This window comes from Morone saxatilis, unplaced genomic scaffold (genome assembly GCF_004916995.1).
Source record: "Morone saxatilis isolate NCDOM2014 unplaced genomic scaffold, NCSU_SB_2.0 Contig16, whole genome shotgun sequence".
Lineage (NCBI taxonomy): Eukaryota > Metazoa > Chordata > Actinopteri > Moronidae > Morone > Morone saxatilis.
This window is the reverse complement of record NW_023339718.1, coordinates 15,248,661-15,276,640: the sequence shown is the minus strand read 5'-3', so window position 1 is coordinate 15,276,640 and position 27,980 is coordinate 15,248,661. Positions and strand designations below refer to the sequence as shown.

At 38.3% G+C, this 27,980-nt stretch overlaps 1 protein-coding gene across 2 annotated transcripts; it reads left to right on the top strand.

Moving 5' to 3' along the window:
* The first annotated feature begins 23,091 nt into the window (after nt 1-23,091).
* Nucleotides 23,092-27,318, top strand: si:dkey-193c22.1 (uncharacterized protein LOC567837 homolog). 2 transcript variants are annotated; one of them, XM_035657657.1, is made up of 9 exons: nt 23,092-23,247; nt 24,229-24,256; nt 24,367-24,510; nt 24,636-24,756; nt 24,954-25,166; nt 25,377-25,460; nt 25,988-26,129; nt 26,351-26,513; nt 26,596-27,318. In XM_035657657.1, coding segments are annotated over exons 2-9 (1,104 nt in total). In that variant the 5' UTR covers nt 23,092-23,247; nt 24,229-24,254; the 3' UTR covers nt 26,831-27,318. The 2 variants fall into 2 exon arrangements, with proteins under 2 accessions (XP_035513550.1, XP_035513549.1); XM_035657656.1 differs by having other exon boundaries at nt 24,361-24,510.
* The last annotated feature ends 662 nt before the right edge of the window (nt 27,319-27,980 follow it).

The following is a 27,980-nucleotide window of genomic DNA, read 5'->3' as shown; positions in this document are numbered from 1 at the left end:
TTCACCGCCAATACTGCCTTGTTGTTCACTGGATTTCTTGACGATATTAATGAAAAATTCACCTTCTTCTACTTTTGACCGTTATGAGTGCACCATCCGGGTACTCACAGTGTACTGCATTTTGTCACACTCAACACTGTGGACAAACTTATGTACTCAAAATAGTGTAAGTATGGAAGTATTCGAATTGAGACACAGCATGAGAGAACTGATTGTAGCATGTTTGTGCCATTATTGAGTTGCAACGTATGCCTGGAAATGAATGCCTATTGCTAACATTGCAGAAGACGGTCACATTTTTTTGAGGTTATAATGGAATATGATTATCGTGTCATTTAATTTAATTAGGGTAAATGGTCCCTGATACTCCCTAGCTATAATCACCATGTAGCACCAACTTAAAGCCTCTCATTGTGGCATTTACTATGGAGCCTTCTGTTTATTTGCTGTCAATATGTAAAGAAGTCCCACCCTATATTGTAGCCTTAATTGCTTATGTTAGAAATGAATCATCAGCAAACCGGAGGCACTCCCTCCTGGAAGAGCAGACAAACCAGGTAGTGCATTTGGCGTTCTGAGCGTGGGAAGCCAATATGTCAAATTGCAGCATGTTTTGAAGCAGTTGTTTTGACAGATATCAGCGGCTGAAGTGTTTATATGTGTATAAGAAAGGTGTAGGTCATACTGGTGACCTTACAGATTGTACACATGACTCTGCAGTTCCCCTTAGCTCTACAGAGCGTTTTAGCGTCTTTCAAGTTATTGTTTTGGTATCTCATCCCACAACTTTACTGTTTTGTTTTGTCTCACTATGCTCATTTGCAGCCTGTGGCTCCTTTTCTAAATTATAGTGTATGAGAAAAATGCTTGTTAGGCCCCTCGTGTGTCACATGGTGCGGCCATAAGTTGCAATACCAAGTGTGGACACTACGTCAAATCGACTGACAGCCCAGCACCGATCCTGAAGGCTTGCATTAGCCATATCATTATCTTATATAATATCATAAGGCCATGATGTGTCAATGTGCAGCTTGTTTTGCTGCCTCCAATTGTCCAGTACCATTTACAGTGTCCACACTGGCAGTAGCTGACAGTGTGAGACATCACAGAGTCTTTGTTTTATATGAAACAAAAATAATTTCAAATCAGATTTTTACTGCCTGTGCAAAATTTGGCAAAAATCAGCAAATACAAGGATGGAGTTCCATTGTAACAGGGAATTGTGTCATATCAAATGTAACTTACAGTAAATCAGAAAGAAGAAGTAGTAATAATAATAATAATAATAATAAGTGAACTTTTATTTTGTCACAATTTTAATTTTACTTTAATTTTTTTAATTCATTACATTTTTAATATTTTTATTTTGTTCGTCCACATTGTAATTTTAAAATTATGTGTGCCTCCTCTCTTGCTCTTCCAAAATGTTTCTGCCATTTTCTTTGGAGTTCTTTTTTGTCTTAATCAAAGGTCTCAGTATAGAGGATGTTATCAAGATTGTAAACCCCTTTGAGGCAAATTTGCAATTTTTGGATACTAAACTGAACTTGACTTGACTTGTTGCTGTCATCTGTCATTTTTTCTTTCCTATCACAATTGTTTTTACCTCCACATCAGATTAAAACATAAAAACTGTACTTTTCTCCAAAGATCCGCTCCTAATAAAACAATGACTTGTTTTTAAGAGGAGCTCACCTTTCAACCTTCCCATCCTCCTGACGTATGGGAACGGACCACATGAGCTTTACTGTATGTTATGGTATTCTGTGGGAATCTGTGTTGAGTAAGAAACAGAAACAGCCGTGTCTTGTCTTGACATAGATTATGTAACTCCTGAAGGCATATGGCTGTGTTCCCACCTCAAATTACACTTGTGTGACATCTGTGCACATACCTTAGGACACTGACACTCACACATGCTTCCTAACCTGAGTACAACCTCTCCAAATAGGAAAGGATCAAAGGTGATCATAAACGGGAGACACTTCTGTTCAGTGCTAACACAGACATGGTCATGAGCGAAATGGCCTCAGAGGTTGAGGGATTTCCCCCCGGTATTGTGTATTTTGTGAATGAATGAGTAGCACACAATAGCGTGGCAGACAAGCTCAAGAGATACAAGGACAAGAGCTTTAGGAGAAACAAAAAGTGACAGACTGGCAAACACCCACAAATGGTAACCACTTCCGCCTCTGGGGGTGGGTTGTTACTCATGAAATAGTATTTCAGAAGAATGAAAAGGAGACGGGAAACAGAGAGAAAAAAGCGAGTGGGGGAGAAAAAAGCACAAGCGTGGATTGGCTCAGGGCATGGTGCCTGATTCAAGCCCCATTGTGATTGGCTGAGAGGTATGGTCTCACCTTAAAAGAGGGTTACTCCAGTTCAATGACATTGAGATTTGTGTGTCTGCATGTGTTGGCGTGGCTGAAATCCTACATTCACAACAAGGACATGCCTTTCAAATAAGCAACAGACGCAGAACATGTGCAGACATTCATCTGTACATTCCTGATCCTTCAGTCATTGTATTAAACAGCTGTTTTATGTTTTCACTTAATCCAGAAGGAACAATCACATATTTGTTCAATTAATTGTCAGAAAATCCACAAAAAGTTTTTGATCAAACAGCAAAATATCTAGTATTTGTAACAGAGAATCATATTCATAAACAAATATTTTATAGAATATAAAAAGCATCCCATTAGCAAGGTTTGACAAATAACTTCCTTCTTTGTCACACCATTCAGGCATTCAAATGTGACAGGCAGAGTGTCAGCCTAATCAGCAATGGCAAGGAAAGTAATCGCTTGGAAAAACATCACTGGAGACCATAAAATCTGCATTCAAACTAGATTCATTTGTAGGCATGTACACATTTCTTCTCCGTGTAGTGGAGCCATCCCCCCCATGCCAGCCTTAACCCTGACCCCTTCCTCGCTCTCCTCCACCAAACCTTTAAACTGACCCTAATCCCTGAAGCGTGACCCTGTGCTCTCTTTGAATGTTAGCCATTGAATGTGTGGCACTTGGCCAAACAAAGGGACTTTGTGTCAAATCCAACTCCAGTGCTTGGTGGGAAAGTGGCTGTGATGAGTTATTTCCCCACCAAACCTACTTTTGATCCCACATTTACAGACCTGCTCGGCAAATTTGGGTAGGAATATTCATAATATGACTTTATCACTTGAGAAATGACTTTATCTATCATTTGTTCTTATTGTCATATTTTAGTCCCTCGATTTCCTGTTGTGACTGACGAAAATGAACTGGCCAGTTGTGATGAACTTTTTTGACCATATGTTAGGGAGCAATTGCCTATTTACACATTTTACATCATATTTCTAGACAAATCAAAGTCCATATTCATTCACCTTTTAGCTCTGTTTTGGTGTCCACCAGTGTTGCCTCCTAAACATTGATTATTGGAGTCCAGGAGTAACCAAGTTGAACAGAATTTTCTTTTAGCCACACCACAAAACTGAATGTATTTGAACTAGAGAGGGGTGATGGAAAGGGAGAGCAGTGTGACGCAAAGCGACTTGTTTCCCTCTTTCCTCAGTTCCCTGCTCCGATGCTCTCTGGTGCTGAATGTTAATAAAGTTGGCAATGCCGCTATTGAACCAGGTGCTGCGCATTGCTTCCTCTACTGCCATCCAGTATGACTTCGGCTGACAGCGCTGTCAGCAGCCACGCAATGCAGGAGAGACACTGCTGGACTATGACCAGGAAGCACACTATATTGTGTGTACGTTTTCACATCACAACTGATGATCAAAGGCATTTATAGTAGATTAGAGTCTCAGAAATGTCAGGTGCATTGAAAAAATAGAGTTGCTGTGAGGATCAAGAGACCACACTATCTTGTCCATATTACTACTTTCTACCCAAGAAATAAAAAGAAATTAAAAGGGTTATTTACTCAGCATGCTCTGTGGTAATGTGTACTTTTTTCAATTTAGATTTTTTTTTGTTTCAATATTTCTTGGCAAATATGACTTAATCTAACCAAGACTACTTGCATGGCTGAATACCACTGAAGAAGCAAGACATTTTTTTATATAATTTGGGTGAACCGACACTTAACGTGAAAAAAATAATACATTATGTGAAAAACCTAAACCTTGAAAGAATACTGCTTGTCAACATTATACAGTATATGCAACAACTTTGAAGGGGACTGTGTCTTTAAAACACAAGAGGCCAGCCAGATCTTCCCCAAAATTCTCATGTGTCTTCACTGCATGAAGGAGGGATGCTTGTAAACTGAGTCTGAAACAACATGTTTGGCTCCGAGTTCTCAGGGCAGTTTGGATGATGCCAATACTAACACAGAAAAGATTGATTTACTTGCCTTCAGCCATGATCTCAACCATTGCTGTTTCATGTGGAAACTTAAAGTTTACCTGAAAAGATGGTTTATTCTGTTGACTCATAAACACAACTTTATCCGAAGAGGTTGAATCAACAATTTGGGGTATTTAGGCAAAGTCTGAGGTTTGGCAAACCGGATGATGTGGTCTCTTTGGGTTTGTAGCTGTTGACTTCATTTTTGTTTAGTCTGTGCTGTATTACCCCATCACTTACCAACATATCCGTTAATTTATTATTTTACATGTTTCAAAATGATGTCTTATTTTGTCAAAACCACTTCTGGGGTATTTCCAGTTGAGCTCGAGTTTTACACACAGTTTTAGGTGATCTTGTACCTTTACACAGAGTGCGAACTGGTTACGTGGCCTTGCAGAGTATGGTGCATGCATACCTAGTGAATCATGCATCAAACACACCCGTGTGTGAGGATGTGAAGATGAGAGGAGGGTGAGAAGCATTTGATCTTGATCTTTGATCAGTACAGAGCTGCAAGGCTGTTACAGGACAGCTAGAGAACACATGAGCCCACAACTGTCCACCTCTGTATATTAATGAATACTGTACTTTACACTACAGTTATTATAGTTTTGTATTTTTTATTAGTCTTTATTTTTATTTTGTTTTTAATTTTGTTTTCAATTCAGTTTAGTTTCAGTTAGTTTCCAGAATGGATTTGTTTATGTTTAGTTTTTGTTTAGTCTTTATTAGTTTCAGTATTAGTTTTAGTTTTTATAAGCAGGCAATGGGTGAGAGGTGCAATGTTTGCAGTAAACATTCATGCATTGTTTAGTTTTATTTCATAAATTGAACACATCATTGTGCAAAGGTTTGGGCAACCTAACAGTTCTGCAGTGTCACATTGTTTTTATAAGGTCTCAGACATTCATCAGCTCATTAGGCCTGAGGCATGTCAACAATTGTCATTAGGAACAACAGCTGGTGCCAATTTCTGAGATTTAAAAATTCTCTGACTTCTTCTCTTCTTCTCTGAATCTTGTGTGAACACTCACCAACCATGGGTTCCTCTAAGCAGCTGTGTAAGAGTGAAAATAACAGTTACTGATGACCACTGATGTCCACAACACAGGAGAGAGTTACAAGAAGATAGCAAAGCATTGTCAGCTTGCAGTTTCCACAGTGTGAAATGTAATTAAGAGATGGATGGCGAACTGTGGAGGTCAAGATGAGATCTGGAAGAGCAAGAAAACTCTCAGAGAGAACTGCTCGTATGCTGGTCAGAAAGGCAAATCACAACCTTCATGTGAATGCAAAAAACCCTGTAGGAATGCAGTTCCACTGACCAGAGCTGCTTGCGTAAATAAAACCTTAATGGAAGAGAGAGAAAAAAGGAGCAGCATGCAACTGTAATTACTGTTTAATACTTTAATTCATTGTAGATATATATGGTAGGATAATTGATGTTGAACAGTACCAACTCTCCTCAAAGTCAGTTTTTTGGCCAATCTGACCAGTGAGAAAAAACACTAGATACCGAACTTATCCAGTTCAAGAACAGAAAACCAGTCCAGGTTCAATGTAGGTGTGAAACTCGTTTCATCCTCCCTGTCCAAGTGTGAGGAAGAAACTACGGTGGCCACGAAATGAGCTGGAAACACAAGTGACCTTAGAGCTAGTGTTTGGTTTGTCCCTTCTGGGCTACTGTAGAAACATGGTTCAACGTGGGGGCCTCCATGGAAGGCAACACGCAGCGTCTGTAGATAAAATGCTGATTCTAAGGTAAGGAAAACAAAACAATTCTTATTTTAAGATTTACTGCTTTTTCATCCAAAGATGAAATATGTCCCTCTCAGCCCACCGTAGTTTTCAACTCTAGGCATTGTTTAACTTCCTTTTAAAGATTTCATCAGCTGTGTTTTTTCTGTTGTCACTGCTGATTAAGGAGTTTCTTTCTACATTGAAATCAGTGAATAAGAAAAGGACTTAATATATCACAGTACATGTTAAATTTGACTAACAGCAATTAAAGCTTTCACAACCTTAGAAAAAGTCCTGCTCTGAACAAGGCACATAGAAATTTGAGTGCAACTATATAAAATTTCCTTTTCATTCATTTAAACGTAATTAGAGGGTATAGAGGTGAGGTATTACCGCCTGTTGCTTCATGCACAATCATGGGCAACCAGGTCAATAGTAAGGTGCAAACATGCAGACTAATTCAGACTAATGCTTGCACTTGGATTTGCCTCAATGCTATAATGAGCAGGAGATATATTTCACAATAATTACATGGCAAACACAACCTGTCTGTGTCTGGAATTGACATTTTTAATGCGGTTGGATTTGCCAGAAAGACCAAAAGATTTTCTTTTGTTCGAGTCCATCCAGCTTTTCCGGGGGAAATGTAATACAAACAAAGCACAAGAAAGACTAACGTGACTGGAAAGCCGGGCTAAGACTATCAACTCCTGGAGAAAGTTCTGCTGGAAGGGCATAATACAATATTTTGTGACTCCAAAATGTATTGAAATTGGTTAATAGGGACTGGATGAATAAAGTGTGGAAAGAATGGTTTCATATTTTCATAATTCTGGCCAGAAAATGAAAATGTTTCATATTGAGCTTTCATATTCACTTTTTCGGAATAATTATATTATATAAATTAGTTAATTGCTCTTTGTCATATTATATCTGGGAAAAATCCCAAGTAAACCCATGGCTCAGGATGAATACCTCTTCAGACCCTACATCAACCATTGTTAAGGATGCAAGGATGACTATCTTTGCAAATGTAGTTGCAGACCACTAGATGATATCATAAGCCATCACAAGCAATATTTGCGGTCAATAGTTTTCCAACCACATTTATAAATATGTAAAGTAGACAACTGAAATTGACCTAACCATGACCAAAATCAAGGTTAAAAGCTTGTGTGATAAGTTTGGCACAATAGTAGCACCCTGGACAAAAAGGTCAGACCTTCAACTTGCAGTCTGTTGTGTGCTGGTTGGTGCTCAAATGCAGATTAGTAACTATGAGATTCTTCCCTTCTGCCCAGTATATCATAGATCAGCAGTGGTCAAAATTAAAAGTTAATATTTTACAAATAAGTCTTTAAATGGAACTATAGAAAAAAATAATTTAAACACAGCTTTCGGGTTGTGAACATAGTATAACTGTCATTATACACTTGGTTCCACTTGTTCTTTTATTTGTTAACTATTTCTAACACACCTTCGAGGGTATTTTCGCTCATAGATCCAATATCCCTCATACACCACATACCCAATGACATTCGCCCTGGTGCCTGGCACTCAATGTAGGCTGCAATTTCCCTGGTTTGAGTACGGCTGGAGACTTCTGTTGCACGTTCACTCCTCTCTTCTCCAGTTATCTTTCTACTGTGGACTCTTTAATGAATATATGAAAAGTAAAAAGTTGACAAAAATAAAAAAATCAGTGTCCTAGGATACGAGTAGACAAAGCTGTGCTACACCAACAACAGCTACATGCAGATTTGAATTATTAAATTGCTAAAAACACATGTGGCTTTTTGTCCTCGATTATATAATGACGACAATATCGGCAGCGGAAAGGAATGCGCTCATCAGATCAGATGGTTCAGGGGAAAAAATGGCGTGCTTAACACCTTTGTTCTCTTTGACAAAAAGTTTGGCTGCAGACGAGGGTTCCCAGCAACCCGGGCTTATCACAACGAGTTTGTTCAGCCATCTTGAAAGATAGACTTGATATCACACCACTCTGTCTGTCTGTGTAATGTAATTTGCCATGCACACAGAGAGAGAGAGTCACCTCATACACATCACACCACTTCCCACCAATTGGGTGTCAGGGAGTCTCCAGCAACAGCTGTTTGTGTGTGTGTGTGTGTGTGTGTGTGTGTGCATGACTACACATATGTATACTAAAACACTAGTTATGTGCCTAATCCTAAAAATATTGTTTAATTTAAAAGACAAAAGAATCCAACATGTTTTGAATTAAAGGTAAATGACTGAACTAGCCCTTTGGCTTTTCATCTCTGTTTAGTTTGAAGAATTGAATTGAATTTTCCTGTTTTTATTCGTTTGTTTGTTTGAGGCGTTTGGCTCTTTTTGGACTTGAATTCCTGCCCTCAGTTGAACTGTTTATCATCCCATTTCAACTTTTTTCCAGTGCCAAATCTGTCCCTCTCTTTTTGCAGCGTGCACCCTCCAGTTCTCCGTTCCCGAGCTGATGAATGCTGGAATTTTAAAGAGTATGCTACGTTTGTAGTTTGAAGTATTCATTTCATATCCAGTCTCTGTGTATTTTGACTGTCCTTTAGTTCAAGAAAGACAATTTTGGTGTTGACCTCTGTAAAACCTTGATTGTTTAGTTTTTATTGTCTTCAGTCTTGACATGCCTGTAACCACTTTCAGGGACAAGAATGTTGCAGACAATGCCGACAGTCTGTATGGTCAGAAGACATTTTAATCAAAAACACATTTCTTTTTTGGCTTGTATTGCCTCTATTAGTAGAAATAGAAGAACTGAGAATGGCAGAAAAGTGGGGGGAGAGGGGGTAGCTTGCTGCGAGGATTAGGGTTAGGGTTAGGGTAAGGACCTAGCCTTTGCACACTGGATGCATGCTCTACCAGCTGAGCTACCAGGGCACCCTGCTTCCATGCTTTCATGCGTATCTAGACTGATTTTGTTGACCTGGTTTTCTCTTATTGCTGTAAAACACTTTCATGTCATTGTGTCGTAATAGTTTACAGAATACCGTTCAGCCTCACAATATTGATATTCAACAACCCCATTCATAACTGAAGAGTCAGAGATTTTAATCTCCCCAATGATGACAACCACATCGGCTCCACATGCAATGCAGCAACATCATGCCATTTTTTCCTGTTTTTTTGTTTGAAGCTTCGACCATTCTCTTTTAAAGTCAATCTCTGAAATGTAGGAAGTGACTGACTGTAGAAGAGGCAAGTGGAGTGAAAGTGGATAGACAAACAATAAATTACAAGCCTAAAATCAACAATTACTGGAACGAAATAAACATTACAGTCAGTCATTTTGCTAGCGCAGTCAACACAACATATAATTGACAAACATTTGCAAAGGCAGATAAAAATAAAAAGTTCATGCATGGCCTTAAGCAACGTATGAATAAAGGTTATAGATATGTGGTGTTAAACTATATGATTTATGCTCAACACACTGAGAGTCCCACAGAGCTTATGCACCCAGTTTCAGTTCAACCGTATACCATCAACACCACTCAATGTATCTTCAAGTATTTTCAAGTGCAGCCCACTTTTATTAAAGTGTGACTGCATTACACACTTAAAAGAAGGTCAGAATTCATTTTTTATTGTTTTTTTTTTGCAAATGAGACATCGTCAAAGTGTCAGACAGGGTAAAAACTAAAAGAATACAGATTATAGGATTAAACATTTAGGTAGGAACGGCTGACATGCAATGACAGCTGAGCCATTCAGCAAATAGGAGTGAGAAGGCGACAGGTAAATACACACTAGAGCTTACTGAGGGAATGAGCAACAGATGTACAGGGAGGAGCAAGATCAGGTGATGAGTGAGGCCAGAATAAACTGAGGGGGGTTCCACATTAATGAGGTGTACTATTTAAACTACCAACAAACAATGCAATACATATGCGTTTGATGGCCATTAGTCAAAGTGTAACTGTGAATCTAAATGTTTTGGTTTTGTTTGTTCGTTAAACCTATGCAGTTTTCAGTTCTGGTTGAATAGACCTCTGCACACATTTAAAAATGTGTATTTTAAATTATAGAGGTGCAACAAATGTAAGGGGAGATCAGTATCATTAAAGTATTCCATTTGTTTTCCACCAAAATATCTGATTTGTCTATTCAACATCTACTTGTACCAAGTACAGTGTTATTAAACTTTTTATGGTCATGTTTAAGCTCTGGCTATGTTAGGGAAAGATCTGCAGTGACACAATGTGTTTATTGACATCTAACCAAATCTCCGATCTTTCCCTAACCTTGGACATGGACATTGGATGGGAGGATGCAAAAATTGGTCTCTGGTGTCAAGGTCCTGCACTTTATGCACCCACCAACCTTCTAATAAGTCTAAAGGTGGATTTCTCTTATTCCCATCAAAAACTTTCACGTCATTGTGTCATAATAGTTTACAGAATACTGTTTTGCCTTTCTAAAACCATCAAACATTGAATATGTGAGTCTAGACTGGCTCATAAACGTAGGACTTCATTCCGAGTAGTTCAGCTCCTTTATTGTGCATTGTATTGTGGGACAACAGTCGAATCTGGGACGTAGCTGAGATCTGGAAAGTACATAATAAAGAGTTGGGAGAGAGTTGGCTGTGATGCTGAAGGTGGAGACAGCTTTGTTCTATAAGGTTGTGTGTGCCACCTCCGCTGGGTAAACAAGTGCGTTTTCTTTACTAAAAGGACGTGAAACTCTGAATAATTCCATTGTCTTCTGACCTTTTGAAAAAGAAACATTCTTTGGTTTCAATTCTTTTTTTTTCAAATTTTTTTTTTCTCCCCAAGCTCCCCAAGCTCTCCCTTGTCTTTCAAACCCTTTGCCTTCCTACAAGTACTCTCTTGGTATAATGTGTCTTTTTTCTTGACTGTACTGACATTTGACACCAGTGACACCCCACAGTGTGTCTGCTCTCAGTTTCCATCTCTCATCTGACACAGGTTTTGGTCTTAAAATATGCATTCGCTGAGTCTCTAAGGGGGCCAGTATCTAGTTCTAGTACAATTTAGTTTTTGACCTATTAGTTCAGGAAGGCTGGACTGACTTAAATAAATGAACTGCAACTCATTTGTGATTGTGATTTCTGAGAGTAATTTGTTTGTGTTGATATACTCTCAAACCACATTTTAGGAAACACAGTTAGCCACATCAGCGAGCATGAGGGAATCACCTCAGCATTAACACTGCATAAGCAGATACTCCTGGGAGAATCATGATGCTATTAATGGAGTGATATAGTAGATCTCATTTTACATTGACTTTTTAGGCCTTTAGCTGACGCACATCCAACAGCAACTTAAAATGAGTGGACATGTGAGGGGTCAGTGTGTTTCACAGGGGCACTTCAGCAAAAACTAGAAGAAGAGATCACCGCCATCATCGAGTCCATCCTCACCTCATCCATCACCATCTGGTACGCTGCGGCCACTGCCAAGGACAAGGGCAGACTGCAGCGTATCATTCGATCATTCGAATCAGCCCTTGAGAAAGGGATCGGCTGCAATCTGCCATCCCCTGCCAGGACCTGTACGCTCTAGGACGGCAGGAGCGTGGCAGGTAAGATTGTGGCTGACGCCTCCCACCTCCACCCCGGTCACATCTCTTTGAGTCTTCCTCTGGCAGGAGGCTTGCGGTCATCAGGAATAAAAAAACGTCTCAGCCATAAAACAGTTTCTTCCGCATCTGCGCTGGCTCCTTAAAGGCACGGATTACCGCACTGTCATATGAGTCTTTACCACCGCTGGTATATCAACGTATAGCATTAATTAATGCACCACGTTTTACTGGACGCTTTCTCTTTCTCTTGCTTATGTTTATCTATTTATTTTTGAAAGTACTTTATTTCTGTATGAATTTTTGTGTGATTGAATATTGGTATATTTGTATATTTGTATATTTGTATTTGTAATTGTGTCATATTTTTGCACCAACTGCACCCAGGATACATTCCTCGTAGGCGTAAAACCTACTTGGCAATAAACAAAATTCTGGATTCTGATTCTGAATCCTGATTCTGATAGCAAGATAAATCAGTGGGGGGGGTTGCTAATTGTTGGCTTTTCTTGTAAACTTATACTGGATGTTTTACTCTTCAATTACTGGTGAATCTAGTCAAGCAAGGAAGATTGTGCAATTAGTAATAAGGGGTTGAAAGCTTTGGGTCACAAGAAAAAATGCAGGTAAGAGTCAAAGCAATATCTAATTAGCCAGGGCACTTTTAGCTGAATGTTTCCAATATTACTTTGATTGCCATGGAAAGATGCAGGACACACATAGAGGTGGTTCAAGAGGTTCAAGAAGAGAAGACAGGAAGTCCATGTTTTTTAATATTGGTGTTGTACAGGCGTTTGTGGTCAAGAGGGGAGATGAGATGGAAGGGAGAGGCTTTAGATTCGTATGAGATTGACTCAAATAAAAGCGGCCAAACAAACAGTTTTGCCTCCCGTAGGTGGCTGGGCTCGTCTCAGAGGTAGGGTAAAGAGTACGAAACATCCCCTACTGGAGCCAGACTCTCCTTAACTTGCAAACTGATTGTTGTTGGGCCAGCCTTTCCTTTGATGGTTTTCCCTGGCATGTCTTGACAGGTAGGAGCCCTCCCCAGATCTCATCAGAAACAAAACAAAAAGTAAGAAATTCTGGAAATTAGTACCTTCCCGTCTGTGGTTCTGGTAAGATACAACTTAGAAATAACGTATTGTTATCTTCAACAGTGAGAAAACTTGTAGCACGCTTGAAGGACTGTTATCGATGCTCTGACGCATGCTTGGGTAATGGGAAAAATGTTCTTTGGGAACTTTCGGTATGCATTTCAGTCCAGTGTTGATAGCTTTCAGCTAATCAGCTGAGAGAGAAGATCTAAGTCCTACAACAGTGAAATTAACCAATAGCCTTTTTTAGTAAAGTAACATTTTTGGATTTTCATGATCTATCAGTTAGTTGGGGTTTACATTGATTAGGCAAGCTGAGTAAGACTCAGTTCATATCAGTGATTTCTTCAAAGATCCTTCCAGTGTTAATATTACAAGCAGGAAAAAAAACTTATATATAGATATAGATAATAGAAAATCGTTTCTATCCAACTGCAATAAGCTAGTCAAATATACCTCATCTGCCTCTGTCAGATCCACAATTACAGGAACTGGACTAAATCCTTACCTGTGGGACATAAACTTTCAATATCCATATGTGTATGTAATAAGTATTATTAATTATATTAATAATATTATATTAATATTACTATTATTATATAAGATTACAATTATATATTTAATAATAGATATATAATAAAGATATATTAAACTAATATTGTATAGTACATATATAATATGTATAATATTAAATAGATCAAATTGACTGTGAATACATAACTGAATACATAATGCATTCACAATTATATATATTAAACATTTAATATTGATACTTGCATTACATAGTAAATTACATGTCGTCATATATTCCCGGTGTTTCTGGATTTGCAAGGTGTGGCTATAATACAAAATACGGTAATATATATAGACGTAGTGTAACATCACTATAATATATAATATATATATAATATTTGTGGTATTAACAACACTAATATAAGTATTAATAACAACGGGTATATAGTTTGTATACGCATCACCTTGCACAGTACATGATAGAATATGTACAGTCAATGTTTAGCATTATAATCGCATAATGGTATTTAAATGTTTTAATATCATATGTTGTATGAGATATCTATGACTAAGCAATAAGGATGTAGTTACAATACAATAGGATATAACTTGATTCAGTTATACCAATATAATTATTTCATTTTAATATTAACATATATATATTTATATAATTTGGATATATATATATAGATTATAAAGTAGTAAAAATATTATATATAAAATTATATATTATTAAATCTATATATATTACAATAATAATTACTTGTTAACTAGTATTATAATTCACTAATATGATAATGAAGTATTACTTCGTTATTACTCTGAGACCAATAGAACTACTTACCCAATTCTAATGGTCTCCATCACGCAGTTACTTATAGTTTACCAGCCAATCCTTGCAACTGGCCAACTCTTTGCACCTTACCTACCTATTTATCTTTTTTTATCTTTTCGAAATATCTGAAGTATTATTATTGCCTATTGTTGTATTTATTGTATTTTTAATGTACCTGGCTGCTATGCGACCCAGATTTCCGCTTCGGGATTAATAAAGTGTATCTATGCTATCTATCTATGCTATCTATACCTTTTTAAATCCCTATCTATCTATCTATTGCTATCTTATCTATCTATCTATCTATCTATCTTATCTATCTATTAAAACTTAAAAGTAACTGCAATTCAAATTCAATTGGCTCGAGACCTCTGACCTATATCCCCTTTCATCGATATATTTCATATACTGTATAATAAAGAGGGCACAAGTCTCCATGACAACACCTATAGGATTCTGTAACTGGTGACTCCNNCTAATCCAAATATGGGCAAAGAGGTGGAGTGTGGGTGAAGTTGATGCAGGCTGAACAAAGCCTGGTTACTGAAAACTGTGATGGCACCCAACTGTCATTCTAAGAGGCCCATCCCCTAATTATGCATAACCCTAAGCCTTAATATAATTTCAGCGGGTTAATTATTTTCGGCAGTTATATTTAACCGTAACCCATACAGTCATCATGAACAGGGAAATTAACTATATAGAAACCAAGCTGTAAACATCATTATTTCTGCTGTAAAGTTGAGCATTTTAATATGGGGCCTTATGGAGACTGACTCACTGCTGTAGCCAGCTTCAAGTAGCTGTTCGAGGAACTGCAGTTTTTAACACTTGAGTGCTGACTTCACTGGCCAGCCACAGAGGTTGCCGCTTGATATATCCATGAAAGATAACACAGCACACTCTGACATTTCAGCACAGGACCTTATGTGAAGCTGATGCTCTCACTTTCTCACAGCTTGTACTGTATGTAGAATTACACTATTTGAACGTACATAGAATTACACTAATTGAAACACTTGAGGAAGAACATTGTGTACAGTGTTAGGTGTGACGTCGCTAAGATTATGAAAATGCACAAGTCTGTGGCTTGTGTAAATGTGAACCTTTCCCTGGATAAAATTCCAAAGTTATGAGTAAACTCTAGAAAATGTTGCCACAATGAGTTTACTTGTGTGATTAAATAGTTACCTGTGTTTTACAGGTTTTGCAATGTACTTATGCAGGATTGAGTTGAGCGTTAATCTCTATCCCCAAGTGAAAATCCAGCATTTTTCTTTAACAACATGCATGTTTTTTAAAACAGAGGCTTTGTGATAATTCTGTATCTGCACATTCATTGCACACGTAATCTTGAACAGTTCAAATATGGAAATCATGCACATAAATCTGACTGTATCTTCCTTTTTTAAAATATGGCCAAAGGTGTCATTATTGGTTGGAAGCAGCCTGGTTACCTGTTGCTGGAACTTTCTAGCTTAATTTATCTCAGTATCTGGCCAGCTACTGCTTAAATAAATGAGTGCCTGTAGATTAGTGTCATAAGAGCACATTTATTGTCTCTCTGCCCCTCCCATTCTTCAGTCAACTGATCTCCACACCCACTTACACACCTGCTCCTTATTCTCACATCAAGCCACACCTATCTCTCATCAACCCCACTCAGTTTATTTAACTGCCTTCAAACACTAATGCTTGGCCAGATTGTCTATTGTGCTACCCTATTGTTCTTATTCTTTGTGCCTATTCATGCGCGATCTCTGCCAGTTTTTGGACCTGTTCACCAAGTAAACCTTGTTTTGACCTTAACGTGTTTTACCTTTGGATTCTGTTTAGGTCCACAGCACATTAAGCAAAGAAGTCACAAAGTACACCTGTGTTTCATTACAGTATTAACCATGCAAGCAGCATGGCTCAGGGTATAGCAAAGTTGGTCTGCCGGCCAAAAGCTTTGCCCAGAATATCTCAATAGCAGAGGATGGATTGCAATGGATTTTATACAAACAGACCAATATAATAAAGTAAGATATGTTGAACTCCTGACATTGTATCTTATATGCCTCAGTAGGTGTGCTCATAGTAGGTGGATTAATGTAGTAGGTGGCATAATTCAAAGCAATTTGCTAGTTGTTTTGGTTGCACTATTGCAGTATTTGATTAACTATTGTTTTTGTCAGTGTGAAACATTTGCTTGTTAAATGTTGAGACAAACTGTGGCTCTTCTCTCTGCACTGGGGGAATTGCATGCTCCTAAATGTCTGCATGCCTGAGGCGTCTCTGATGTGTCAGTGCTGTCTCTCGTTGTTAGCCTTTACAGTTGGCGCTCCATGACGATGTAGATCAAAGAGAACAGTACTGGAGTCATTAACTCACCCCCCGTACACTTCACTGAGGTTTTTGTTCCCATGGGGTTTCGTAAGGAATCTGGTTGCTGGACAAACGAGTCCAGTTTGAAATAATTCTGTACGAAGCAGTTTGAAGGCCAAGCCGAAATAGTTTGGTGAAAGTAACACCAGTATTTATGCTGGAATTATACACTGACATTTTGTGTAAAAATCTATAAAATACATTAGCTTACCCCTATTTGAAAAAGAATGTTTTTATATTCCAGTTTCACAGTATTTGATACTGGTACAAGCTGTGGAAAGAATGTCTTAAATTTTAGCTGTGGACAATGCACGCAAAGAGCTGAAAAGCAAACAAAAGGTGCTGAATTAAAACATACCAAGCTGTGGCTATCCCATATTACTGTTAAAGCCGGTGTGTGGTAGTGTGCGTGTATAACTTAACCTTTAAACTAAAACATTCACCCTGAAACACTGGAGGTTTGTGGGATTCAAGGACAAAGCAGCTGCACACTGGACAGGTCACCAATCTTTCATAGGACCAACACACGCAGGTTGACAGACAGACGCTGTCTCACTCACGTTCACACCAGGCAAATGAGACTCCAGAGCTTCTCCCCTAACCTGCATGTCTTTTGCAGATGTAGGAAATGTCTGCCTCAAACGCAGAAACCCCTTCTGCCATGACACTGCTATGGGGGTGCAAAAATGAGCTGCTGGATCCCCATTAACTCCTTGTTCTGCAGAATGTGTGCAATTTTTGCATGCTTTAATATCACATAGTCTCTGATTTACTGTGTGGTAATTTGAATACACAAACTAATTCAGTAATATGTAACATAAAAATAGATTATATTTAGGACTAGATCACGAGTGAAAAAAATAGGACCAACCTTAAAGCACTTATCATGTCAAGTGAGATTGTGCCTACATAGTCCCAAACAAAGTTAAAAAGGCCAGTTGACAGAAGCACAGTAAGCTTTGAAGCTTTAGGGGCCCACAGTTGCACGGTAGCAGCTTCGGCACTAATCTTCTTTGCGGATATATTTTGCATGATTTCTGTAAATAACCAACAAACACTAAGATATTTCCAGTGCGGCTACAATAAAGTTTGATTTTAGCAAATGTGCTCTAAAACATCAGCAGTGAACAGCATGTCTTGGTCTCCGTCCTTGAACACAGAGAGAAACTCTGCATAAAAGAGGCAGAGAACGCCTCCAGTTTTGTCCGTGTACAGAAGACTCAATAGAACACAATGTAATACAGCCGTGAGACATGTTAAACTTTGAGAAAGGAGCACAGCCGTGAACTTGGACATGTAACACACACAGCTAAACTGTCAGGCCGTCAGTCTATTTATATGCAGTTACAGTGGGTTCACCTTTGATTTAAAGCTATACAAGGCTTTTCTACAGATGAAGACTGTGAAACTTCATGGTAACTGAAGAAAAAGAAAGGCCGGTATCAAACCAAGTGGACCATCACATCACATGCTGATAGTGTTTTTTTTCCCTCAAAGGTTCAGTTAACTCTTTGTCAAAAGTCAAGATTTATGTGCAGACCGTAGAGAGGTGACCGTTCTTGTGTAATTATGACATGCAGCATTGCACGCAGCTTTAATGCGGTGCATGACTGTTAAACAACAGATCCCTGCATGCATGTACTGTACGTATTTTTACTGACACTGTCATGACTGTAAGGTGATCGGTCATGACAGGAGTTTTTGGAGGGCTGTAAAGTGGAGGGAAGCTCTTACCTTCTGTTGATTCAGTGAGTGCTGGAAAGAGACATGACGCACTGAAACTTGACTCCTTGCTCTCTGCAAAGAGCTTTGGACTATATAAAGATGAGACTAATGCAGCAAGGTACCTCTGAACCCCTTCAACCTGTTGACACGCGCACACACACATGCACACCTACTTATGGTTTATTTGCTTTATTTGTTTCCCCATCAACTCCCTTATCTTGCCAAACTTCTACAGTCTACAATTTTTTTTTTTTTTTTAAAGAATGCACTCTTGAGCATTCTCAGGCTTGTTAGCATTCATCCGGTGCATTTGACAAGAATGGCCGCTCTGTTTCTCTCCAATCAATCAGAGGGCCCCCCTGAAAAACCGCATCTCCCTCTGAACGCCATCACCTCTGTCTTAGCTGCTCTTCTGGCGTCTGCGGGACTCGGGTGTGATTCCCGGCACAAGGATACCTAGAAACTGGGCCTGTGGTCAGTGCCAGTTTCCATGGTTCCCCCCTGTCAAAGGGAGGTTCTTTCTGGGCCTGGTGTGTTTGTGAAGTCCGCGTGAAAAGATGGCTCTGTATCGTGAGGTCCCAAGCCCACCGAGGGCAGAATTCCTCTTTGACTGAGTTGGGGTTGTGCAGCACAGCCGATGGAAGGGAAAGTGGGGAGAGAAAACACAGAAGCAGCATGTTTGGGTCCTGGCTCGCCGCCACGCATCAGTTAGGGGCTCTGGGGACTGGGTCACAGTGGGGGAAGTAAACTGGCCAGTGTATACACATTTACACCAGCAAACACACGTTCAACTGCAAAGATACAAACAGACACAAGTAGACATCTGTACAAGTGCAAACACTCTAAACAATCCTTGCATTCAATATGTTATCCCTCCTATCATTTAGCGTTTCCATTTATAATTTATCAAATTGAACAAATAAACATTCTGTTTGCAGGATCTGAAATGTCATTAATTGAACACTTTAAAAATATTCACAAAAAGATATTTTCATATTTTCATATTCTTTCAATATTTAATTTTTTTTATTTTATTCAGTGTAGTTTACATATGAATCATCTCTTGGAAATCCTCTTGGCACTCCCTCTGTTTTCTTTGGACACACAAAGTAGGAAGCTTTGGTTTAACATGAAACTCCCAAAATGACTCACCAGAAGTAGTGGATGATAAGCCATCCTAACATAAATACTGGATTTCCCAGTAGTGGTCAAAAGGAAACCAGATAAGCCACTAAAGCCTGAAGTTTCTCCTATGAAGCTAAATAAATCTGAAAGCAGTGGAGCGAAGAATTTAATTCTTTGTTTCAGTCAACGACCAGTGTGCAGGATTCAGTGGAATCTAGAGTAGACATTGAAACCTCTCAACTCCACCAAGCACGGAGGGGAAACTGAAGTGGCCGCAAAACTTGCGAAAAAAGCAAAAGGCCCCTATTTAGAGCCAGTGTTTAGTTTGTCTGTTCTGGGCTACTGTAGAAATGTGACAGTTCAACATGGTGGACTTCGTAGAAGAGGACCTGCTCCCTCTAGATAAAAACTTATGACAACACACCTATTCACATTCACATACATATTCCATTCCTGCCAATAGATCCTCTTACATGTTACACACTGGACCTTAAAAAAAAAAGTATTTTATCGCTTAGTCACGTAGACATGCAGGCTTGCAGGAAAAATCGGTTGTGTTTATCACATCATGATTTTGTTTTGATTTTGTATCCTGGTTACGTGCAAACATCATGTGTTAGTAAACATCTAGCCATGAAAGATTGGATTATGAGGGTTTGTTTTCCCAAAATATCTGTAGTAGTCTTCTGATGTGAATGAATGAAGAGGAACAGACTGTTTGTATCCTCCACAGAGCAGAGCAGCATCACAGCAGCTGGTGGTGATTCAGCGTCTTGCTTCAGGACATGTCAGTAGGACAGTTGTTTGCTGCCATGAAGGCCTGAGGCGTTGAAGGACACGCAGTGTGATGGTTCACTGTGCTTCCCTGCAGCATCCGAGGAATCACTGAGCTTTGATTTGATCTGAAAGCCTCAGAGAGCAGAAATTATGATCATTGTGACTTCTTGTCACTGATTTTCAGGATTTGTGCCCTTTAATACAGGCCTAAAGGCAGATACTGACCAATGTTGTTTTACAATGTGCATACTATATTCTTATTGTCTCCCACTTTGCTACAAAATGAAATGACTTCTACAACCTTTTCCACAAAGAAGCACCCTAGGACTCCTCTACGCCTACACAGAATACAGGCATGTGTACGTCAGTTGTTATTATCTTAATACCACTATGCATACAATCATTCCCCCAAGGATAATATACTTTTTAAACAGGCACGGGAAAATGCTGTAAAATCTCGCCACAGCGTTTAAAACAGGCTGACTCCGCTCGTGCTGCCAGCTGAATGCCTGAGTTTGCACTCACTCAACAGCTCCGTTTCCACTGTGGCTTCTGAAAAAGCACCTGGGCCTCCCCACATCGGCGCAGATGGAGGAACAACCGCACACCCACTCAGGGCTGCAGGCTCCGCTCTGTGGGGCCAAACATAACAATAACCCTTGAGTTGGTCAGTGCTCGTACGCTGCTCTGCTTTCAATGAATCTGCAATGTTGAATTCAAGGTTTTTCCATGGTCATGGCCAATGAAGCCTCTGTCCAGTACTGCACTACCCTCTGTGAATGTCAGTGCAAGAAGGGCATTAGAGCACAGAGGTGTAATAATTGTATATCTATGTGGGGTGCAAAAGTATATCTCTAGTTAATTAAATAGTTTCATGAAGGAAAATATGAGTGTTTTTTAAATTTTTTGTCAATTTCTTCTAAAAAATATTTCTTTCTGAAAGAATATCATAAAACAGCAGCCAAAGTTTTTTACTCAAGCCAGTACAGTATGAGGATGACCAAAGACTTGAGTAATCGCCCAGTAATATAATATAACTGTGATGTATTGTAGTTACAGGGCTCAAACTTGCATAATCAGAATCAGTGCTTTCCTGTTTGTGCTTCAGTGTAAAGCAAACATTCACTGATTTACATTCACATCTTACATAACTGTGTTTAGTCTCCTTTTATAGGGTACATACCGTCTGGCTGAATTATTGCTGGCAAGCTGTTGAGAAATCTATGAAACTACAATTCAAGGAGCGAGTGACAGAATTCTTGCTCCCTCTGCTGGGCATGTGCTCGCAGTGCTGATTTCTGTCAGAGCTACTGATTCCTCCGCAGTAGAGTGATTAAATGTCACTGTTTTTACCTGTTTCTTTGTAATCCATTAACATCAATCCATTGGACACCAATTACATTTGATTATTTAAACATTACATACAGTTTGAAGGGTACTGATTTGTTCAGTTGAATTACTATATATATATATGTTTTTGTAATGTCTATGTCCCATGGATGTTGATTAAGAAATCTGAAAGTAATCTCCTTTTTTCAAATGTATATTTAATCTGATAACTTTGCTATGCAGTGAGCTAAACACACGTCCGTTTGATAACAAATTTACGAGTAGTGATGACAAATCAGTTAGACTAAAGGTTTTGTAAATTGAATTACTAAATGCTGCAGTATAAAGGGAATCTGTTTATATTGCTAAAACAATCATGATTGATTCATTAGTTTTCATAAACTAAACTTTTGTATTGGAAAGAGTAAGAGAAGCAGTTGGAAGTACAGCGTAGTCTAACCTAATGCTAAAATAATAAAATAGCTGCCCTTATAACTTAAAAAGAAATATCTTTATAGGGTTTATCAGCTAATGTTAGTTGATGCCACAGCAGCACTATTTGCTATGGGGCTAGCTAAATGTATATGTATTTCGTACATTTGTTAAAATAGAAAACTAGTAATGCTCACACATATTAAGTCCACTGTCATTATAAAATGCTTCTCAGAGTCTCGTATATAAACATTTGTTAGACAAATGTTGACCTGAATCAATGTGTGGAAATGTGGGGGATGTATAACTGGACCTGGAGGCCAACCTGCAACAACATGCGTGTGTGTGTTTAAACAAATAAACTTTCCTCAACACTATGTTTCAGTCATTCCTAAAGGAAGAAGTTTGAGTGGTAAATGATTGACCACAGTTAATTAAGTGGACACTTAAATGAAACAATATAGTTTGACAAAAAACAGACAAAACTTAAAGTCAGATTACTAAATTAAATTAAACTGTCATTTAGCAGCTTCTTTGGTTTCACCAGGTTCACCCCAGCTCCCAGCTTCATTAAATCAACTGTTATAACTAGCTTTTTTTAAAGCATTCAGCCACATCTTACAGTCTTCCTCAGTAGATGGACTGCAGAGTTGTCACAATATAGCTCAGCTGTTCGCTATAGGTCGTGTCATGACAGCTGAGCAATAATAACAACTGAGAAAACTCCATATGCTGAGGAAGACCATGAGATGTGTTTGAAAGCTCCAAAAAGACAGGTAGTTAAGTTTTATCATCATCATTTCATATTTTCATATCATTTTTTCCCATTTTCCCGTCAAATTGCAGTTTAGAACTTCGAAAAAAAGGGAAAGAAATAGAAGATTGCCACCAATAAATGATTTTGATTAGATTTTCTGCTCTTTACATGAAAGGGCAGCGGCTAATTCTTATCTTATCTAATTCTTTAGTATGCATTTCCGGGGTATCAAAGCAGAGATGTTGATTATGACAAGATAGAAATCCGTCTTTTCCTGCCGACACAGAAGCCACGCTACACGCAATACAAACATGTAGCCACATCAACAATCAAGGTGACCTTATCCGTAAATTATAATGTCTATGATATCAACTATACGGCCACTCACCAGGTAGGATTTAAAATACCCCTGACCACCCAAAGCGCTCTCGTTTTTGCTAAAACGGAAGTGAAGGAGGGTTGCGCTCTCGCTTTGTCGCATTACTCTTTGTATGTGTGAGGCCGACACCGGCGTTTGGAGGACAGTCAGGTAACTGTAGCTGTAGTCTACTGCGGTTATCTACAGCATCAGCGAACATAACAACAGATCACCTCCTCCTGCGGTATGGGCATCGGCATAAAGTGCGATATATGACTACATTCTGGTACGTTTACGTTGGCTTCCTGTATATTTCATGACCTTTCCTGTGTTTCTCGAGGCAAATAACAATAACAACAACGCTACAAAGGATCCACGTAAGGAAAACTTTACCGCTAATTCAGCTTTAATGGCTCTTCTGTTTGCACGGTGTGTTAAAACTGAGAGCGTTGGTAACTTATTGTTAGCTTGACACCGACATTGTGAAAAGCTGGTGACCACAAGTGACATATTTGAGCTTTGGTAGAATTCAGCCTTATTGTAAGTTACCTCATAGCTAGCTAACACCAATTCATGATGTAACGTTGTTAGTCCTTTTTAAAAGGTGGTTAAAGTGATTTCTTTTTTTGGAGGCACTGATGAGGCTTTTAACAATGATTTAATGCAGCACTGTTATTGTGTAAAAGCCCACTAGAGGACGCCCTGGTACATGCAAAGAAAACTGGGTAATGTTTCCACTTACTAAGTCACCATTTATAACGCTGTAAGTTGTAAATGATGCTTTTATTAATGCTTTATGAGCCATAAACTAATGATCTGTAGATAGGTCATTAATTAAAACAACATTCAGGTTGCCATGTTGGGGAAAAAAATAAGTCAACAGCAAAACATAGTAATTCATATGTAATTATAAATGTTAATAATAAGTTGAAATGGATTTCAGTCCAGAGGCTTTGCAGCATTTTTCTAAAAGTTCAGAGGTCAAGTAGTCTATTGGAGCTTATACCTGATTAACTAAAGAGCTGGATGAGGATGCCAACCTTGTATGTAACTGGGATATAACACCTTAGTAGGTTATTTGAACTGAAGCCAGTCATTGCAATTGATAAAGTCTTTACAAAGGGTGTCTTATTAGAAAGTGGTTCAGAAAACTGCCACTGTAGTATGCACTTTGCTTGGGATGCATTATTATTTTACACTTTACCTGTTGCGTGTATGATAACAATATAACTAATTATACGTTTTCTGAATCTTTTGTTCTTTGTAGGTACGACGGACCGACTGAACCGCAACATGTAAGAAAATCTGAAATACAGCATTTTTAGTTGAACATTGACTGAAATTACTTTTGAAGGACTGATATCTTAATAACTATATGTATATATATTTCCTTCTGGAGGTCTAGGTTAAAGTATCACATGTCATTGCCTGTGGCAGTGGGTGTCATGTTGGTGGGGCTTCCATACTCTATCTCTCTAGCTGCTCAGTGGATTTATGGTTGGCCCAACAAGCCTGGATATAAGAAGTACATAGAAGCACTAAAACCAAGGTAACTTGTAAAATACTGTGCATCTATTCTTTGTCCCACAAAATATAGTTTGGCTCTGTGTTTCTACTCGTTAAGAAGAGTAATCAGTCATTAATCCCCTGTTTAATATTTGGCCTCTCCGTCAGGCGGATATACTGCTTGACCAAAGCTGTGCTGGAAACGGTCAAATATCTGCAATATGGGAGACTCTACTTTCAGTGGAAGTTATGGTACAGGAATGACGAAAACCGTAAGCATTATGAAAAGGTGTGTGAATGATAAGTTAGAAAGAAAATATGGTTGTTTATCAATGTGTCTTTATATGGAACCAGACATTTCAGTAAATATTTAAAATGAAATAATCCCACTGTGTTATGTTTGTCTCTTTCACCACTTTGGTCCCTAGGAAATTTACTATACCAAAAATTGTGTCAAAATTCACAGTTTTGTCCGTCTGTTCACAGGGCATCCCATTTGGTCGCAGAAGCAATAAGCTGGACTTGTACCACCCTCCAAACATGGGCAGGTCCAAAGATGTGCCTGCCCCTTTGGTGGTTTTCATCTATGGAGGTGCATGGGGCTCCGGCGAAAAATCAATTTACTGTTTGCTGGCCAGGCAGATGGCTGAGGAACTGAGTGCTACTGTCATTTGTCCTGATTACAGCACCTATCCAAAGGTAAAAGCTTTAGAACAAAACACAGCAGTCTTGTTGGTATTCTAGCACATACGTAGAGTGAACAGCTGAAATATGAACAGTACTTTAGGTACGAATTATACATATAGTATAATGTATAGTAAGCCAAACGGCAGATAAGAATTTTAATTATAAATGTTACTTTGGTATCTGTGGTATCTCAACTGACTGCTGGTTTCGTCTGATTGCCAGGGGAACGTTTTAGGGATGGTCCAAGATATTGCTGACTGCTTGGTTTGGGCCCAAGAGAGTGGACTGAAGTTCAACTTTGACAAAGTAAGATATAAGTATTCTTTGGAAATTGAAGAAAAACTGGAGAAAAGAATGGCAAGATGGACCATTTATTATAAATCCCCAAAAGAAGGAAAACTTTGAAGGTTCCATGAAATCACATAAAACCTGCAGGTGGTGGCTTAACATTTCCTGAATCCATTCCAATTTGCCAAAATCCTTTTTTATGCACAAAATTGTCCAAGCATGGAAGAAAATAATGATATAACGGAAATTCATGGGACCTTCAAACTCACAGTTAAGACTCATGAATAAATTCTAAATATTTTTCCAGTTTGAGCAGCTCTGAACTGTCTAATCAGTTTTTTTTTTAAATATAACTTTTGCATTTATATAAACATACACTTACATGTACAAACATACTGAACTCACATAAACATTATCCCACATTGTACCCACCCCATATCCCTCCCTTAATCTGATTCTAATTTATTAACCAATTAAAATACTGATGTTCTGTTACTAATAATACTAATACACATGCTGTTGTCATATTTTTGTGTCTTTAATAGGACAACATAGTGTTGATTGGCCACTCAGCGGGTGCACATTTGTGTGCACTGACCACGCTGTTTCTCATTGATGCAAGAGAGGAGCTTTTCATAGAGGCCAGCAAGCAGAGGGACGTTACACTGGCGATCAGAGGAGTCATTGGTAAGGATAATTGTACAGTGCATCACCCAGTTTCATTCACAGTTGCAAGCCCGTTTTATGCTTTAGAAATTGCTATGACTTGAGGGCAGTAAAGTTCTTGAAATACAATTATTGTACACAGTGAATAATACTTTAAACTTTTGCCTCCTTCATATTTTGATAAAACTGATTTCCAGGATTTTGTGAGAATGAGATTAAGAACTCTCACATTTTCTGTATAGGTCTGAGCGGCGTTTACAACATCATGGACCATTATGAGCACGAGCGGAAGCGAGGAGTCGAATATGTCTCCACCATGCACAAAGCCATGAATGGAGTGGAGAACTTCCCGTACTACTCACCAACATACTTACTGGAGAACTTGAGCCAGGACAAACTGAGCAGGTGAGGCAGCGATTATGAGCGATGTGATTTTGAATACAAATATGACATTTTTTTACCCACAGTCTTCTCTTGTTTCTGCCAGAGTGCCTCCGTTTGCTTTGCTCCACGGGACCAGTGACATTATCGTTCCCGCTGAATCTTCCACAAAGCTCTCTGAGCTCCTCACCTCGCTGTCTGTAAAGGTGTCGCTCTACATGCTGCCCAGAGTTGACCACACAGAGATGGTCACTGACCTCATGGGGCCAGACAGGCACTTCTACCATCCCATCTTCAGCTGCATCAAACAGGAGTACAGAAACTTTTTGGGAATTTGCTGATGTCCCATTAGATCAGAAAAACATCCATTCATCACTAATATTAACTGATTGTGCCATACACTTACTTTGTTTACAGTATCTGCTTTAATACTTTATCAATTTTTTGTGATTCCATAATAATGATTTATATTTTGTACAGTTTTGTGATTGTAATCCAGGAGTTACTTCTAATTGATTTTCAATCTGTAATCTAAAAAAGCTTTCTAAATGGACGCAATCTGGAGAACATCATTGTAATGATGTAGAGATGTTATCCAGATTGAAGTCGTGAAGCAATAACAGTATTATGAGAAAGGAGTAAAGCACATTAATACATACATAGTATTGAAATGTGAGTCCAATTATCAAAACTGTACTTCTACTTAAATCACAACATTTTGATTCATTAACATGGATGTTATTATCAAATGAAGCTTTTCCTTGATTTATTGTAACATCTTGAATAACTATTTATTGATCCTGGACACATTAAACCCACCAAAAAGAACTGATAGATTTCTTTGCCTCTTGTCTTTATTAACTTACTACAAATCTCTCACACATAGGGGTATTATACATGTATTTTTTTGACAAGCAGGAGCAATTACAGCATGTGCCAATATAAACAATCTTCAAAAATCATCTATTTTGTAAAATGCACAATTTTATGTTTTATACATGGAAGTAAAGTGTTAGTCTTTACCACATACTTGTACTATAAGTATTGTATCTGAATGCATTATGCATGCTTAACTACCATTGTAAACACATACCATCAGTATGGTAATAATCTGGTAGAAAATATGAATATACATAGCTACAGTGTATACAAATCTGTGGAAGCAGGTTATATCATGTAAGATGAATTCAGTATGAAAACATGAGCATTTAATTATATATTTTAATTTAATTCAATTAATTAATTTAATTATATATTTTAAAACATACATAATTTTCCTTTAGCGATTATAATGTGTAAGTGGGCCCACATTATACTGAGTTTCGATTGGGCTTTTCCATGGTAGTTCCTATTAATTATAATAATAATACTATTAATTTTCCTCTTTTGTCAATTTTCACACAACTTTGTGTCTGAAAGAATGTTGTATTTTATAAAATTTGTGTAAAATAAATCAATTTACCTTCCCAGCTTTATTAACATTTCCTTTCG